The 19,301-nt window shown below is 37.8% G+C and overlaps 1 protein-coding gene across 3 annotated transcripts in view; it reads right to left on the bottom strand.

Moving 5' to 3' along the window:
* CARMIL1 (capping protein regulator and myosin 1 linker 1) overlaps positions 1-19,301 on the bottom strand; it is a 668,567-nt gene that overhangs the window by 35,694 nt on the left and 613,572 nt on the right. For 2 of the 3 annotated variants that reach the window (XM_053714815.1, XM_053714816.1), the window contains exons 34-36: positions 4,951-5,029; positions 3,604-3,837; positions 2,880-3,014 (exon numbers count right to left, since the gene is read on the bottom strand). In XM_053714815.1, the coding sequence (XP_053570790.1) occupies positions 2,880-3,014; positions 3,604-3,837; positions 4,951-5,029 (448 nt within the window). The remainder of the gene's footprint in view (positions 1-2,879; positions 3,015-3,603; positions 3,838-4,950; positions 5,030-19,301) is intronic. The other variant, XM_053714817.1, reaches the window with a different exon arrangement.

Raw genomic sequence — 19,301 nt, 5'->3', positions numbered from 1 at the left:
CTAAATAACCGCTAAATTCAAAACCAACATTTGACACTGAATTTTTCACCTGCTTGATTGATAGCAACTCGATACTGACTTGATTGAAAGAAACTTTCTGCTTGCTTGATTGACATAAACTAGATGCCTGCAGTTTAACCTCAGCATTGATTACAGCAGACTTTAATACATCAGATCCCAGTTTTTCATACATTGTAACAAGCAAAAGACACATTTTTAGGAATTGGTTACCCAAACCATTATACCCAAACCATTAAGTCCTAAAGTCTGAGTTCCCAACCTTGACTTGGTCAACGATATTTGTAAAGATATGAACAGTGTGTGATGCTATTATCATTGCCTAATGTTTTAATCTCAATTTGCCTAACTCTAAGGATTGTTTTATTGATTCGGTCAAATTGTACTTTTCATTGAATTTTATTAGTGAAGTTTTAGAGTAGACACCGGTGTCTTCAGATAGTGACTGATTGAAGTTTTAAACAGTGACCTAATTTTTATTTTCCATTGATTGTGATTATTGTCCAATGTATTAATAAATTGTATTGTATCTCTTACAAACTTACAGCTGCAGCAATTTGCTTTATTTATATATCTATATCATAGTATATCATTTTTTATTCTTAATATTCAGAGAGCCTTGATTGGCGCCACCTGCATTTTATTATTAACCCCTAATCTGCCGCTCCGTACACCGTCGCAACCTACATTATAGCTATGTACCCCTAATCTGCTGCCCCTAACACCGCTGACCCCTATATTATATTTATTAACCCCTAATATGCCCCCCCCCAACGTCGCCGCTACCTTACTACACTTATTAACCCCTAATCTGCCGACCGGACCTCGCCGCCACTATAATAAATGTATTAACCCCTAAACCGCCTCACTCCCGCCTCAAAAACCCTATAATAAATAGTATTAACCCCTAATCTGCCCTCCCTAACATCGCCAACACCTAACCTTACACTTATTAACCCCTAATCTGCTGTCCCCACTATCGCTGACACCTGCATTTTATTATTAACCCCTAATCTGCCGCTCCGTACACCGTCGCAACCTACATTATAGCTATGTACCCCTAATCTGCTGCCCCTAACACCGCCGACCCCTATATCATATTTATTAACCCCTAATATGCCCCCCCAACGTCGCCGCTACCTTACTACACTTATTAACCCCTAATCTGCCGACCGGACCTCGCCGCCACTATAATAAATGTATTAACCCCTAAACCGCCTCACTCCCGCCTCAAAAACCATATAATAAATAGTATTAACCCCTAATCTGCCCTCCCTAACATCGCCGACACCTAACTTCAAGTATTAACCCCTAATCTGCCAACCGGACCTCGCCGCTACTCTAATAAATGTATTAACCCCTAAAGCTAAGTCTAAACCTAACCCTAACACCCCCCTAAATTAAATATAATTTTTATCTAACAAAATAAATTAACTCTTATTAAATAAATTAATCCTATTTAAAACTAAATACTTACCTGTAAAATAAACCCTAATATAGCTACAATATAACTAATAATTACATTGTAGCTATTTTAGGATTAATATTTATTTTACAGGCAACTGTGTATTTATTTTAACTAGGTACAATAGCTATTAAATAGTTAATAACTATTTAATAGCTACCTAGTTAAAATAATTACAAAATTACCTGTAAAATAAATCCTAACCTAAGTTACAATTAAACCTAACACTACACTATCAATAAATTAATTAAATAAACTACCTACAATTATCTACAATTAAATCAACTAAATTAAATTACAAAAAACAAACACTAAATTACAAAAAAAAACACAAAATTACAAAAAATAAAAAAAGATTACATGAATTTTAAACTAATTACACCTACTCTAAGCCCCCTAAAAAAATAACAAAGCCCACCAAAATAAAAAAATGCCGTACCATATTCTAAAATAAAAGGTTAACAGCTCTTTTACCTTACCAGCCCTTAAAAGGGTCTTTTGCGGGGCATGCCCCAAAGAAAACAGCTCTTTTGCATTTAAATAAACATACAATACCCCCCCCCAACATTACAACCCACCACCCACATACCCCTAATCTAACCCAAACCCCCCCTTAAAAACCTAACACTAAGCCCCTGAAGATCTTCCTACCTTATCTTCACCACGCCGGGTATCACCGATCCGTCCAGAAGAGGGTCCGAAGACTTCATCCTATCCGGCAAGAAGAGGTCCAGAAGAGGGTCCGAAGTCTTCATCCTATCCGGCAAGAAGAGGGCATCCGGTCAGAAGAGGGTCCGAAGTCTTCATACTATCTGGCAAGAAGAGGGCATCTGGACCGGTAGACATCTTCATCCAGGCGGCATCTTCTATCTTCTTCCATCCGGCGCGGAGCGGGACCATCTTGAAGCAGCCGACGCGGATCCATCCTCTTCTTCCGGCGACTCCCGACGAATGAAGGTTCCTTTAAGTGACGTCATCCAAGATGGCGTCCCTTGAATTCCGATTGGCTGATAGGATTCTATCAGCCAATCGGAATTAAGGTAGGAAAAATCTGATTGGCTGATTGAATCAGCCAATCAGATTCAAGTTCAATCGGATTGGCTGATCCAATCAGATTGAGCTCGCATTCTATTGGCTGCGGTATGGAAAAGTCGCGGCTGGAAAGTGAGCGTTAGACCCTTACCTACAAGACTCTAAATACCAGCGGTAGGCCAAAACCAGCGTTAGGACCGCCTAACGCTGGTTTTGACGGCTAATGCAGAACTCTAAATCTAGGCGATTGTTTCTTAACTAAGATACAATACAATGTTGATAATATTAAAAATGCCTCTAAAATGCGACCTTTAATGTTTTTTCTTCTTGGCTATAGTTCTCATCATGGTTTAGTTTTACTTACCATCTTCTAAGGGTAGTCTAGGTTGAGGACTGCTCTGACCATCTCTATCCTTCTCCGATGGCGCTCGCTTAATTACAGAAGGGATCATGGTAGTTTTAGGAGAGAACACAGTGGATGGAGATTCAGGAACATCTTCTATTTAAGATAGAAAATAAAAATATCAATACATCAAATATTTTATTTTTGTTTAAGACACTAAAATAAATTCTTAATATGAAGAGATGAGGTATAAAAAAGTAAAATGAATATAAAAAATAACGGCATAAAGTAAAGTATACCTATTTCATAAAGATATTCAAAATAACTTAGTGGGCAATAGAGCAAATCACAGCTCACAATGCCAATTCCATTAATATATACAGTATGAGAGTGTGCTCCTGGTACCTCTGCTTGAGTAGCTGATATAAGATAGACAACACTGAAGCACTGGAGCACACTCTCCATTCTGTGCGTGGACCAGATGGTAAGACTTGTGATTGGCTGTACTGCTCAATGCATCATTTAAAAAAAAAAAATTGGACAAAGGGGAGCGGGGGGCAGGGGCTAAGTGAAAAATTACCCACATGCTATGATCACTTAAACTCTGTTCCATATACACCTTTAGCGTCCCTTTAACACCATAAATTACCCAATATTACTATACTGCATGTAACAAGTGATTCTTCACAAACAGCATATAAAGTGCCAAAATACATGGTTTCTCAGACCCAGGACATATCCTCACCAGTGCGTGAACTACTTCTTGGCTTCATGGGTACTGCAGGTCGTGTCGTCAGTACAGGTTTCGAGGACTGAAGAGGCGGTTTTGGGCTGGTAGGTGTACTGGAAGAACTTTTAGACCTTACACTAGCTTCTGACTTAAGTTCACTTTTAAGGTTTTTTTCTGGTGATGTATTGGTGGAATCTGCTTTGGTCAGAGGAAACCTCGTCTCTGCAGGTGACAGCGGAAACTTTGCTGCTGAAAAGAATGCAAAACTAGATTTCTTCTTTTTATCTTCACCCCATATAGCTAAAAACTTGATAACGTGTGACAAGAATATATTGATATACTGTTTAAAAAATATAAAAATCTGATTTTTCAAATTTGGATAAAAGTAGTATAAGACGAAACAGTCTGAAATTGTTATATAAAATGTTTTATTACGTGCTATATACTTTTATTTTTTAGTTTGTTCCCTTTTCTTGTAATTGAACTCTGAAAATTGTTGATTGTCTAAATTCCACTGAGTTTGTATAAAGGCACTACCATGTTTGTACTTAAGTTGCCCCTTATCTGTTTGCCCTGCTGAAGGGACAGATGTAAAACAGGTAATAAAAGAGACTGTCCAAACAAGGCTGTGTGGAACATAGGGTAATCTATAAGAGATTCCACATACCTTTGTTTGCATAAACAGACATAAATGGAAAACTAGTGCAAACATGGCGATATCCATTAATTTATAGAAACAAAACTTTTACACTTATATTTATAATTATATATAAAATCATTTTAAAAGTGTAATGAAGTTAACTATAAGGGTAAGTAGAGAAAACAAGTGTTGGGGTTGGAAACTTCTATTAAATGCATTAATATATTAAAGGCAACATGAAAGATAAAAAGTAAAATTATCATGATTCATATAGAAGGAACTATTAAAAAAAAAAAACAACTCCCAATTTTACATCTATGATCAAATTTACCTCTTTTTCTTTGTATCCTTTGTTGAAACATAGCCCCTTTCCATGACAGCAAGCTGCAATTTAATCTTGCAGAGCTGCATGCTCCTGAGCCTACTTCAGCATCCTCTCATAAACAGGGGCCAAGTTCTAACAAAGAATCTCATTAAAAAAAGTAAAGTTAAGAATATATATCCCAATGTCCCACATGCTGTGGGAATGTCACAGGTTTGAAGGTATGAACCCCTTCCTGCCAAAAGTCCCTCGGTGTCCCGGTTTTAAGGGGCTGACTGAGTCACGCCCATGACCTGCCCACAGAACAGTGTTACACAGATAAGTAAATAACATTTCAGAAACAAATATACTGAAAAATGTCTGTTTGTAATACTATTTCAGTTTGCAAACTTGTATATACCTGCTCCGCTACTGTCATGCTTCTCAGTATTGGCCACAACGTCAAAGGATTCCTTATTGCTAATGTCATTTCCAAATTTCTAAACAGAAAATTACAATTAATTTACATACAAATAAAAGAAAGGTATTTTACAGGTATATGTACAGTATGTATTAGGTAAATAATTTGACTCATATTAAACACCAGGCATTATGGTTATAGGTTACTAGCAGTGTTCCCTCTAAGGCCAGTTTTGTGTGCGGCCCAGCAGTGAAACAGTTAATTAGGTAACCACACCCTGCAATTAGCAAGCACTGCACAATGCAGATGGAAAGGTATGGTTCTCTTGTTAACTGTTTCACTGCTGGGCTGCACACAAAACTGTCCTTAGAGGGAACACTGGTTACTAGGCCGATTATTATAGACTACAAATAAGCAGCAGTGGTTTGTATGAATAGTTAGTACTGCACTGGTCTAATAAAATGTTTAAATAGGGTTCATTATAAAGGAACTGAGCTTGAGTTTTGTATAACATAAGCTACAAAGTCCGAGACACCATATTTAATCGTTCATTAATGGGCAATATATATATATATATATATATATTTATATTTTTATTAACATAGCTAAATTAAATTCTCATAGGTTTGCAAAAACTGTTAATTACAAATTTGCAATCACCTCTCAGACCTGTATTATTTATTGTGATACTGTCATTTTAAAAGGCAGCTAACAAGAAAGGTGACACAAAGAAATTAGTTTTTTTTTTATATGCATGTACATAATTTCTGTATTTGATATAATAGATGTAAACACAAGAGAAAAGCAAGAACATACTTTACATATAATATTGAAAGAAAAATGACAACTATGTGCATAACCAGGAAATAATGTTACATATAAGTAAACTCTGAGAATTTGGAGACATTTGGGTTTTACCTGAAATATTTTCCTTGTTTAGTAATTTCTGAAAAACCTTTTACTAAACAAGAGATTTGTTTGATAAAAGGGAATGTACACTCACCATCCCTTGCAATGTGTAAAAGGTCACTTCATCTTCAGATCTAATGAATACAGCTGGGTGACAGATTGAAGGGACACTCAAGTGAAAATAAACTTTTATGATTCAGAAAGAGCATGGAGTTTTAAGACACTTTCCAATTTACTTCCATTATCAAATTTTACATCTCTTTATATTCACAGTTTCTGGGAATAACATCCTACTGAGCATGGCACAGGCTCACAGGGTATACGTATACTAGTCTGTGATTGGCTGATACATGATACAGGGGGCCGGGAAAAGTGAGGAATTTTTTTTTGTCAGAAACAAAATCTAGTGCTTATTTGAAATTCAGAATAAGTGCTATTGCATTGTCTTTTTATTCAATAATGCTGGACAAGGATTGTGTCCTCTTGGATATACAACCACTGGCAGATGAAACTTTCTTTGCTTTTAGAATACTTGTGCCCTTCTTGGTGTCCTGGTAGATGGAAACTTTCAATCTCAATCACCATGCCATGTAAGAAAGTCAAAGGAAAATAACAGAATTTATGCTTACCTGATAAATTACTTTCTCCAATGGTGTGTCCGGTCCACGGCGTCATCCATAACTTGTGGGAATATTCTCTCCCCAACAGGAAATGGCAAAGAGCACAGCAAAAGCTGTCCATATAGTCCCTCCTAGGCTCCGCCCACCCCAGTCATTCGACCGACGGACAGGAGAAAAAACAGGAGAAACCATAAGGTGCCGTGGTGACTGTAGTTAAAGAAAGAAATTCATCAAACCTGATTAAAAAACCAGGGCGGGCCGTGGACCGGACACACCGTTGGAGAAAGTAATTTATCAGGTAAGCATAGATTCTGTTTTCTCCAACATTGGTGTGTCCGGTCCACGGCGTCATCCATAACTTGTGGGAACCAATACCAAAGCTTTAGGACACGGATGAAGGGAGGGAGCCAATCAGGTTACCTAAACAGAAGGCACCGCGGCTTGCAAAACCTTCCTCCCAAAAATAGCCTCCGAAGAAGCAAAAGTATCAAATTTGTAGAATTTGGCAAAAGTGTGCAGGGAAGACCAAGTCGCTGCCTTACATATCTGATCAACAGAAGCCTCGTTCTTGAAGGCCCATGTGGAAGCCACAGCCCTAGTAGAGTGAGCTGTGATGCGTTCAGGAGGCTGCCGTCCGGCAGTCTTGTAAGCCAATCGGATGATGCTTTTCAGCCAAAAAGAAAGAGAGGTAGCAGTAGCTTTTTGACCTCTCCTCTTGCCAGAATAAATGACAAACAGAGAAGACGTTTGTCTGAAATCCTTTGTTGCTTCTAAATAGAACTTTAAAGCACGAACTACATCTAAATTGTGTAACAAACGTTCCTTCTTTGAAACTGGATTCGGACACAAAGAAGGCACAACTATTTCCTGGTTAATATTATTGTTGGAAACAACCTTTGGAAGGAAACCAGGTTTAGTACGCAAAACAACCTTATCTGAATGGAACACCAGATAGGGTGGATTACACTGCAAAGCAGATAACTCAGAAACTCTTCTAGCAAAAGAAATGCAACCAAAAACAGAACTTTCCAAGATAACAACTTGATATCTATGGAATGTAGAGGTTCAAACGGAACCCCTTGAAGAACTGAAAGAACTAAATTCAGACTCCAGGGAGGAGTCAAAGGTCTGTAAACAGGCTTGATCCTGACCAAAGCCTGAACAAAAGCTTGAACATCAGGCACAGCTGCCAGACGTTTGTGTAATAAGACAGATAAAAGCAGAAATCTGTCCCTTTAGAGAACTCGCTGATAATCCCTTATCCAAACCCTCCTGGAGAAAGGAAAGGATCCTAGGAATTTTGATCTTACTCCTTGAGAATCCCTTGGATTCACACCAACAGATATATCTTTTCCATATTTTATGGTAAATTTTTCTAGTTACAGGTTTTCTGGCTTGTACCAGAGTATCTATTACAGAATCCGAAAACCCACGCTTAGATAAGATCAAGCGTTCAATTTCCAAGCCGTCAGCTGGAGGGAAACTAGATTTGGATGTTCGAATGGACCTTGTACTAGAAGATCCTGTCTCAAAGGTAGCTTCCATGGTGGAGCCGATGACATATTCACCAGGTCTGCATACCAAGTCCTGCGTGGCCACGCAGGAGCTATCAAGATCACAGAGGCCCTCTCCTGCTTGATCCTGGCTACCAGCCTGGGAATGAGAGGAAACGGTGGAAACACATAAGCTAGGTTGAAGGTCCAAGGCGCTACTAATGCATCCACTAGAGTCGCCTTGGGATCCCTGGATCTGGACCCGTAGCAAGGAACCTTGAAGTTCTGACGAGACGCCATCAGATCCATGTCTGGAATGCCCCATAATTGAGTCAACTGGGCAAATATTTCCGGGTGGAGTTCCCATTCCCTCGGATGGAAAACACCACATACTCTTCACCATCTCCGTGGAGATGCTGCTTGTTCAGCAGGCAAAGAGAATGACTGGGGTGGGCGGAGCCTAGGAGGGACTATATGGACAGCTTTTGCTGTGCTCTTTGCCATTTCCTGTTGGGGAGAGAATATTCCCACAAGTTATGGATGACGCCGTGGACCGGACACACCAATGTTGGAGAAACATAGTGTAATACTGTTATGTTCTGTAAAGTTATGTGTTAGAACAGGTGGTAAATAAGTTTAGGTACCTAGTATCCGCTATAGTAGGACCACTCAGCCTCACACCAAACCTTGGATTCACACAGATTTAACTTACAGGAATCCGGTTTTGCTCATTGAACTGAGGGTCACTACTGCAGGGTACAGAGTGAAAACGGAGCTGTCACGCAACCAGGTTACAGGATGCCTGTATATCAACAGATAGGAGGAGTATCTATAGATAGAGTAGGTAGTGAAATGGAATGTAATACAAACAGATATAGTACAAAGAGATATTGTAATTAGGCCAAAATGTATTTGTTAGGAATTCAGCACTTCAGGGAATATCATATGTAGTTAGAATGATATTTTGGAGTATGTTATCATATATAGTTTATGCAAGGATAAGATAGTAACAAACGATAAGTCACTTAGTTAGGTTCAAGGTGGTCACAGCAAATGATGTTAATCAAACAGCAGTTCAAACAGAGTAAGCATTGTGACAGGCAGTTGAAGTTAATCCTGCATTTTAGTGATAGTAACAGTCATTGAATACAGAACATAGGTAGTTTGCTTACTTGAGAGACATAATGATATCCAAATAGAGTAATAAAATATACAGACCAATTCCTGATGGTTATTTGGAAGGCTAAGTCAGAGCCAGATGAAAACCTTACGGTATCCTGAATGCTTGTTTGTAGAGAGGACACAGCGCGGTACACGCGCTGCAGACACGCTGAGATGCCGGGTGTGACGTCACAGCCACCCGGTGTAACAGTTAGGGAATTGAAAGCAGCTCCTTTGGTTCCTAAGAAACTGCGAGTAATAGAATAGGCACACCGGCACACAGCAATGAAGGATAAATGTAGGCTGCAAAGTTTCAAAGCAACAAGTAAGAAATCCCCACAGATTGAGGAAAGGGCTAGGTGTCTTCAGAGAGGAGTCACATAAAGTAACTGATTCAAATTACCAAGCGAGGAGCATAGAGAGGAGGGGCCTTAAATAGGAAAAGAGGATTCAGAATTAAAGGGACAGGATTGTAATAGTGAATACCCTGACAGGACACCCCCCTCAAGGAGCCGCTCAGCGGATCAAGGACCTGGACGGTGTGGATTCCTCCTATGGAAAAAGGAAACCAAGCGTGGAGCCATAACATTAGTAGCAGGCTCCCAAGAGTCTTCTTCAGGTCCATAACCCTTCCAACTGACCAAATACTGAAGGTGGTTTCGAAAGTATCGAGAATCTTGAATAGAATCAATCTCGTACTCCTTCTCATCTGTCACATGAGTTAAAGAAGTATCCATCGAAGATGTAGCCCTGATGGAAGCATAGGGTTTAAGGAGTGAGACATGAAATGTTGGATGAATTCTCATGGAAGAAGGTAGTTGAAGAGTGACTGCATTCACATTAACAACATTCTTAATTTCAAAGGGACCCAAGTAAAGTGAAGCGAGCTTTTTGGAAGGAACTTGTAATCTTATATTCTTCGTGCTTAACCAAACTTTATCTCCCACCTTATATTCAGGAGGTTTAGAACGTCGTAGATCGTAGTAATGTTTTTGAGCTTTTTTAGCATCGAGTAGTAGTTGTTTAACGGTGGCGAAACCTTTCACTAGGGTATTGATTTTATCATTAACAACGGGTATAGGAGAAAATTTTTTGGAGTCTGAATGTCATAAGAAGGATGAAAACCGTAGTTAAGGAAAAATGGAGACATTTTAGTGGAGGAGTTGAGCATGTTATTATGAGCAAATTCAGCAGTGGAAAGGAGAGAATGCCAGTTATCTTGTTCTAGAGAACAGTAACAACGTAGATACTGTTCCAGGGCTTGATTTGTTCTCTCAGTCTGCCCATTGGTTTGTGGATGAAAAGCTGTACTTAACCTCCTGGAGATGTTGAGGGATTTACAAAGATGTTCCCAAAATCTAGAGGTAAACTGAGAACCTCTGTCACTAGTAATGGAATTTGGTAGACCATGTAATTTGACAATATGATCTATGAAAAGAGTAGCTGTTTCTTGAGCTGTGGGTAGACCTCTATGTGGCAGGAAATGGGCCATTTTAGAAAAAAGATCAACAATGACCATGATAGTGTTGAAGTTAGCAGAAGGTGGCAGATCGACAATAAAGTCCATGGCAATATCTGCCCAAGGTCTTTCAGGTATTGGAAGAGATAGAAGGTATCCGTAGGGACGTGTATGTTGATGTTTTTTAGTAGTGCAAAGTAAACATGTTTTGATGTATTGCTTGATTGTATCAGACATTTTGGGCCACCAATAATTCCTTGAGAGGATATGAAGAGTCCTATGTACTCCAGGATGACCTGCTAAAGAGGAATCATGAGCTGCTGCTAAAAGTTGATTCCTGAGATCCTTGGGTACATATAGCTGGTCATGATGATAGAACAGTTCATCAGAATGTTTATTTAAATTGAGGTGTGTTATTAATGAATCCTCCTTCTGTTGCAGCTTTAGGGTCTCCAAGAAATCGTTTGTTAAACAAATGATTCTGTCCGCAGGTATCACTGAGGCAGGTGTCAAATGATCTTGTGGCTTAGGAGGTATACGAGAGAGGGTATCTGCCTTAAGGTTCTTAGAACCTGGACGATAGGTGATCACATAATCAAAACGTGAAAAGAAGAGGCTCCAGCGGACTTGACGAGAAGTCAGGGTCTTGTTTGACTTTAAATACTCTAAATTACGATGGTCTGTGTAAATAGTAATTGGAAATTTTGTACCTTCCAAGATATGCCTCCAGAATTCCAATGCGGATTTGATGGCAAGCAATTCCTTATCACCAATACCATAGTTTATCTCAGCTGAGCTCATGACACGAGAGCAGAATGCAACAGGATGTAATGGCTTTTCTTGAGAGGCCCTTTGAGATAGAACAGCCCCTATTGCAAATTCAGAAGCATCAACCTCAAGCGTAAAATGACAACTGGGATCTGGGAATTGCAAAATAGGGGCTGAAGTAAATTTATTCTTGAGGGTAGTGAAAGAGTCCTGAGCTTTACTATCCCATGAAAACTTGATATGTTTCTTAGTTAAAGTTGTTAATGGTTTGACAATATGTGAGAAATCTTTAATGAATTTTCTATAAAAATTCGCAAAACCAAGAAACCTCTGGACATCTTTTTTACATGAGGGTACAGGCCATTTAAGTATAGCTTCTACTTTACTGGTCTCCATAGTAATCCCAGTAGGAGAGATACAGTAACCCAGAAATGAAATAGAGTTAGTATTAAATATACATTTCTCTAGTTTAGCGTAGAGATGATGTTGTCTTAAACGAGATAGAACTAGTTTTACATGTTTTAAATGATTTTCAAAAGTGTCTGAATAGACAAGAATGTCATCTAGATAGATAACAATACATACATCCAGAAGGTCGTGAAAAACATCATTTATGAAGCACTGAAAAGTGGCTGGGGCGTTGCAGAGCCCAAACGGCATTACTGTGTATTCGTAAAGTCCGTATCGTGTACGGAAAGCCGTTAACCACTCATCCCCTGCTCTCATCCTGATTAAATTGTAAGCACCCCTAAGATCAAGCTTGGTGTAGATGGTGGCACCCTGAAGGCGCTCAATTAGTTCAGGAATGAGAGGCAGGGGATATCTGTTTTTCTTAGTACATTTATTCAGTTGTCTGTAATCTATAATGGGGCGTAAACTGCCATCTTTATTTTTCACAAAAAACATAGCAGCACCTGCAGAGGAAGTGGATGGACGTATAAACCCTTTTTTCAAGTTTTCGTCTAGATATTCCTTAAGGTGTGCTAGTTCAGGTTGGGACAAGGGATATATATGACCATATGGAATGGTGCAGTTAGGAATGAGATCAATAGGGCAGTCATACTTCCTATGTGGTGGAAGTGTGGCTGCCTCAACCTTATCAAAAACATCAGCATATTCTTTGTAGCAATCTGGTAATGTCTCTACATTAATATGACAAAGTGTATGAGAATCAGTGCAGAATTGCTTGCAGTACTGAGAATCAAAAACTACAGTAGAGTCTGTCCAAGAAATAGTGGGGTTATGCATAGACAACCACTGAATACCGAGTATCATTGGGTAGACAGAACTTGGTAAAACATCAAAAGATATTAACTCAGTATGCCCTGAGTCTGAGGTAACCTTAAGTGGAACTGTATGGTGTGAAATAGGACCAGAACTAAAAAATGATCCATCAACCAAACGGATGGCTAGTGCAACACTCTTTTTTATTAGTGGTATTTTGTGCTTATCAACAAAAACTAAATCTATGAAATTCCCAGATGCTCCAGAGTCAATTACGGCCTGTACGTCTATCTTCTGCTGATCCCACTGCAACGAGAGAGGGATTGATAAATGAAGCAATTTATTATTAACCATATTAACATTGTGCTTAAATCTCACTCTCTTACCCTTCTTTTGACGAAGGAGAGATGGGCAATCCCTTACGCCATGATCCTTTTCGGCACAATAGAGGCACAAATTAAGCAGTTTGCGTCTGGCTTTCTCTTCAGGCTTTAAAGGGCCTCTAATCACAGCAACATCCATGGGTTCATCAACATTCTTGGTAGCATGGGTAGGAAGATTTATATGATAGTGAGTGTATTTCTTAGGAGTGATGTCAGTTGCGGATTTTTCATATTTCCTTTCCCTGAGTCTCCGGTCAATACCAATACATAACGTCATGAGATCCTCAAGAACATCTGGAATGATACCTCTAGCAAGTTCATCTTTTAATGAGTCACTGAGGCCCAAGCGAAATTGATTTTTCAGAGCTGGGTTGTTCCATAAAGTGTCAGGAGCCCATCTTTTAAAGTCTGTTATGTATTCCTCTACCATCCTTTTCCCTTGGCGTAAGGATCTCAAAGCTGTTTCAGCAGTATTCTGCTTGTTATGATCCTCATATAAAAGGGACATCGCAGAAAAAAAAGAATCAAGAGAATTTAATATGGGATCATCAGTCTCATAGAAAGTGTTGGCCCAAAATTTAGCTTCTCCACGCAAAAAAGAAATCACAGTCAAAACTTTAATTCTGTCAGTAGGATAAGACCTAGGTTTCAAAGTGAACATAAGAGTGCAAGAATTTCTAAAGTCTCTGAACATGGACCTGTCCCCAGAGAATTTCTCTGGCGGACTTACAACAGGCTCCGGTGTAATCTCAGAAGTGGAAGGTTTAGTTGTCATATGCTCATTAATAAATTTTCTAATATTCTGGTTCTCAATTTGTATCTCTCTTAAACCCTGTAACATACTATCCATACTTTGTGCTAGAGAACCCACTCTATTGGAAAGCTCACTCAACTCCATGATAGTGGATAGAGGTACTTTTATTTTTGGGCTTGGTAATATGTTATGTTCTGTAAAGTTATGTGTTAGAACAGGTGGTAAATAAGTTTAGGTACCTAGTATCCGCTATAGTAGGACCACTCAGCCTCACACCAAACCTTGGATTCACACAGATTTAACTTACAGGAATCCGGTTTTGCTCATTGAACTGAGGGTCACTACTGCAGGGTACAGAGTGAAAACGGAGCTGTCACGCAACCAGGTTACAGGATGCCTGTATATCAACAGATAGGAGGAGTATCTATAGATAGAGTAGGTAGTGAAATGGAATGTAATACAAACAGATATAGTACAAAGAGATATTGTAATTAGGCCAAAATGTATTTGTTAGGAATTCAGCACTTCAGGGAATATCATATGTAGTTAGAATGATATTTTGGAGTATGTTATCATATATAGTTTATGCAAGGATAAGATAGTAACAAACGATAAGTCACTTAGTTAGGTTCAAGGTGGTCACAGCAAATGATGTTAATCAAACAGCAGTTCAAACAGAGTAAGCATTGTGACAGGCAGTTGAAGTTAATCCTGCATTTTAGTGATAGTAACAGTCATTGAATACAGAACATAGGTAGTTTGCTTACTTGAGAGACATAATGATATCCAAATAGAGTAATAAAATATACAGACCAATTCCTGATGGTTATTTGGAAGGCTAAGTCAGAGCCAGATGAAAACCTTACGGTATCCTGAATGCTTGTTTGTAGAGAGGACACAGCGCGGTACACGCGCTGCAGACACGCTGAGATGCCGGGTGTGACGTCACAGCCACCCGGTGTAACAGTTAGGGAATTGAAAGCAGCTCCTTTGGTTCCTAAGAAACTGCGAGTAATAGAATAGGAACACCGGCACACAGCAATGAAGGATAAATGTAGGCTGCAAAGTTTCAAAGCAACAAGTAAGAAATCCCCACAGATTGAGGAAAGGGCTAGGTGTCTTCAGAGAGGAGTCACATAAAGTAACTGATTCAAATTACCAAGCGAGGAGCATAGAGAGGAGGGGCCTTAAATAGGAAAAGAGGATTCAGAATTAAAGGGACAGGATTGTAATAGTGAATACCCTGACAAATACTGTTTAATGATATTACATATATATATATACAGATAGACAAATACAAACTCACATTTAAAAACCTCAACAAATGAGGTATGGCAAAGGCATATATAAACAAACATATATTTTCCAATAGGCGGATGGTACTATTTCAGCCCAATCAACTGTGGTTATGCAAGTCTTAGCAAAAGTTTGTTTTCAAAATGCCAGTATCATATACATTAGATTCTACCTTATATAGGGAACTATTAGTTCCCTATATAAGGTAGGAATCTAATGTATATGATAACCTCTGATGAAGAAGGGAACAAAGCAGATTTAACCCTTTGAAACGCGTCAGGTATTATATAGGGCTAGGATTGCCCTTCATGCATACTGGCATTTTGAAAATGAACTTTTGCTAAGACTTGCATACCCACAGTTGATTGGACTGAAATAGTACCATCCTCCTATTGGAAAATATATGTTTGTTTATATATGCCTTTGCCATACCTCATTTGTTGAGGTTTTTAAATGTGAGTTTGTATTTGTCTATCTGCATATATATATATATATATATATGTAATATCATTAAACAGTATTACACTATATATTTTCCTTTGACTTTCTTACATGGCATGGTGATTGAGATCGAAAGTTTCCATCTACCAGGACACCAAGAAGGGCACAAGTATTCTAAAAGCAAAGAAAGTTTCATCTGCCAGTGGTTGTATATACAAGAGGACACAATCCTTGTCCAGCGTTATTGAATCATCCTTACCTCATACGATTGAGGGTATCTAATGTAAGTGCATACCCCTAGGGGGATATATATATAAGATTGGAAGAAGATAAAAACATACTCTTCATTTGTTATTTATCCTGACACATTAAGGAACTTTTTATGTCTGATACCACTTTTTTATTTAGCTTTCGTGAACTCCTTGAATATGTATTTTAACATGTATATCTTTTAAGTCATTTTGTCACTGTGCAGTATATTGTGGGTATATTGTGTGTTCATTTGCCACTCCTTATTGCCTACTATTCATTACCATTAGCACTATTCAGCCTATTACATTATCTCCTTACTTACACAGTGCCATCTCTATAAATCTTGTGTTTATTTATTCCTTTGGAGGTACTGGGAACTCCTCTGACATTTGGAGACTGGCAGCTAGTGTGAGATAAAAGGTGTAATTAACATATATAGGGGTACTTGAGATCACTGCAAGTACTAGTCTCTAGACCTTAGGAGCGCTGTGGGGTTAGCTAGAGGGTTCTACCCAATAGCTTTCTGACTTACATACCAATATATATATATATATATATATATATATATATATATATATATATATATATATATATATATATATATATATATATATATATAAATATACACACACACAGTATATATATATATATATATATATATATATATATATACACACACACACAGTATATATATATATATATATATATATATATACATACACACACAGTATGTATATATATATACACATACACACACACACACAGTATATATATATATGTACAGGGAGTGCAGAATTATTAGGCAAGTTGTATTTTTGAGGATTAATTTTATTATTGAACAACACTTGTATGAAAAAGTAACCAGCGCTCTGGACCGATATCTGCTCACTATAATGAAGACCCCCTAATAGGTCTAATTTTGATACAATGGTACAGGATATATAGGAGCGCCAAGGGCTTAGATATACTACTGGAATAAAACAATCCCTATTAAACTCTCTTAGAGTTGATGTGATCCTAAGTAGTGGTTCAATGACTCATATAAATCACTTGAATGTTATACAAATGTATTTATTTTATGATAAAGATTGTTAAAATCAATTAAAATTAGACCGTATACAACAAAACAAACTTCCAAAAACTCTATATAATAGAGTATAATAACTATCTTCCAATATCTTACAGTGCAAAATTTTGGTTCATGAGCCCTCTTTGGTACACACCAATGTGTATTAAGATCTATTAAGATACAATAATGCAAGAAAAAAAAAAAAAAAAAAAAATGCAAGAAAAAAAACTCCACTTGTAGGTGTACAAATCAAATTGTGTACACCTATCTACAGTGTACTCAAGTTCGGACGAAGGGTATGAAGCTAAATATCTGTCACCCGGTGTAGTCAATATCCCTACAAGCAAAGGTGATTTGACATTGAAGTGGAGACAATAAGCAGCTGAAGGTCGGAAGCAATTGTCCCGACTCGGGATGAAGCCACAGTATCGATATCCGAACTAATCACTGCAGTCTTTGCGGATAAAAGGTGGATCCGGAGGTGAGCATAAACGCAGACACCTGGACACTGATTTACTGAGTATTGAGTGCAGATAGTCGGACCGCTACTTACCGCTGTGTTGCGGCTACGAAAGTGGAGTCAGAGGTGAGCACTAACACAGATACCCGGACTGTTGCTATGTTACAGAAGTCTGGAAGAATGTGTTGAAGCAGACACTCGGACCACTACTTACCGCAGTTTCCTGGAAAGCTGCAATTGTCCTGGGTTGTTAATAATAACGGCATTTTGAAACCAAGTATAATTTTTCCATGCTAGCCATAGAGGACGCATTTACCTCGGAGTTCTAGCATGCAAGTTTCATCGACAAAGATTATGTTCCAAAGTAAAGAATGAGCCCCGAAAAATTCTTTCTTTAAAATTTCCTTACATCTGGAACCTGGGCCCAGGCAGAAACGGACTCTTTTGAATTATTTTGTCCCTTTCTACTGTTTCAATCATAAAGGAGGACACTCTATACAGGTCGTATATATGATCTAAGGTTATCCCACATGATCACTAGCTATCTCTCTTTGTTGATATACAGGATCTATACTTATGTTGCAACCACATTAGCTGTTTGTAGTAATATATTACGATATTCATTTTCCCACTGCAGTGGTAGTAATATAATTGCTTATACCATGACAAATTGCAATTACTTTCCAGTATGTTTTGTTACTATGTAAATAAATTTGCCGCTGACCAGAACTTATGTGCATCCGTTTGCTTGTTTCTTGATCGCTTTCAGCCAAACACCTATTAAAGTTAAATGAAACTCTATAGAGTGCTGCAATCCCCCATCTTTACACAGTATCTCATATAGCTCTACTGTGGCTTCTCTTTTTCTAACTTATTTTGTAACAATATATATATATATATATATATATATATATATATATATATATATATAATATAAAAAAAACAATAAGGGTACAGGACAAATGGCTACTATAAATGTGTCTTTTTCCAAAATATTTTTTTTATCAAACTTTAGAAAGCATTAATGTTATGCTAGATTATAATTTTAATGTGGTGCAGACCCTATAAAAAATTATTCTTCAACAAACTACAAGAGGAGAACAAGGACCATCAAAAATTTCTTAAGGCCCTGTATAGATAGGGAATCAAGCACTCTTTTTTTTTTATATAAAAAATAGCTCAAAAGTGTAGCTAAATTAAACAAATGGAATGAATCTCTGACCAGTACAATCACTGAGAACAAAAAATAATTTATTAATAGTACAGAAAGAAGTAAATCTTAACTGTCCAAACATAGCAATAAGCCAGTTGTGAGCTGGCCTCGGGTATATGTTAGCAACACAAAGTAAAGTATGTTGAACAAACAATATAGTACATGTGGCCAATTAAAACCCTGAAGATGTGCACATCATAATCATAATAATGGCAAAAATACAATCCAAAGACACCTAGTACACTGCTACACCCAAGCTGTACACGGTACCCAAGTCAATACAAGGGATAATTACTGGACAGGTAAATTTTAGGGATCTAAGCAGTGATAGGTGCTTTGTAAAGATTTCAGGAACAACAATAATTGCAGTATAGCAACAATTACAAAGAATTACATACAAGTATGAAGAATAGCTATTGCAATGGTTATTAGCAATAAGATAGATAGTGAGTTACATGCAAGTATGAAGAATAGGTATTGCAATGGTTATTAGCAATAAGATAGATAGTGAGTTACATGCAAGTATGAAGAATAGGTATTGCAATGGTTATTAGCAATAAGATAGTGAGTTACATGCAAGTATGAAGAATAACTATTGCAATGGTTATTAGCAATAGGATAGATAGTGAGTTACATCCAAGTATGAAGAATAGCTATTGCAATGGTTATTAGCAATAGGATAGATAGTGAGTTACATGCAAGTATGAAGAATAGGTATTGCAATGGTTATTAGCAATAAGATAGTGAGTTACATGCAAGTATGAAGAATAGGTATTGCAATGGTTATTAGCAATAAGATAGTGAGTTACATGCAAGTATGAAGAATAGGTATTGCAATGGTTATTAGCA

The sequence above is a fragment of the Bombina bombina genome, chromosome 5 (genome assembly GCF_027579735.1).
Source record: "Bombina bombina isolate aBomBom1 chromosome 5, aBomBom1.pri, whole genome shotgun sequence".
Lineage (NCBI taxonomy): Eukaryota > Metazoa > Chordata > Amphibia > Anura > Bombinatoridae > Bombina > Bombina bombina.
This window is presented reverse-complemented; position numbering and strand designations above follow the sequence as displayed.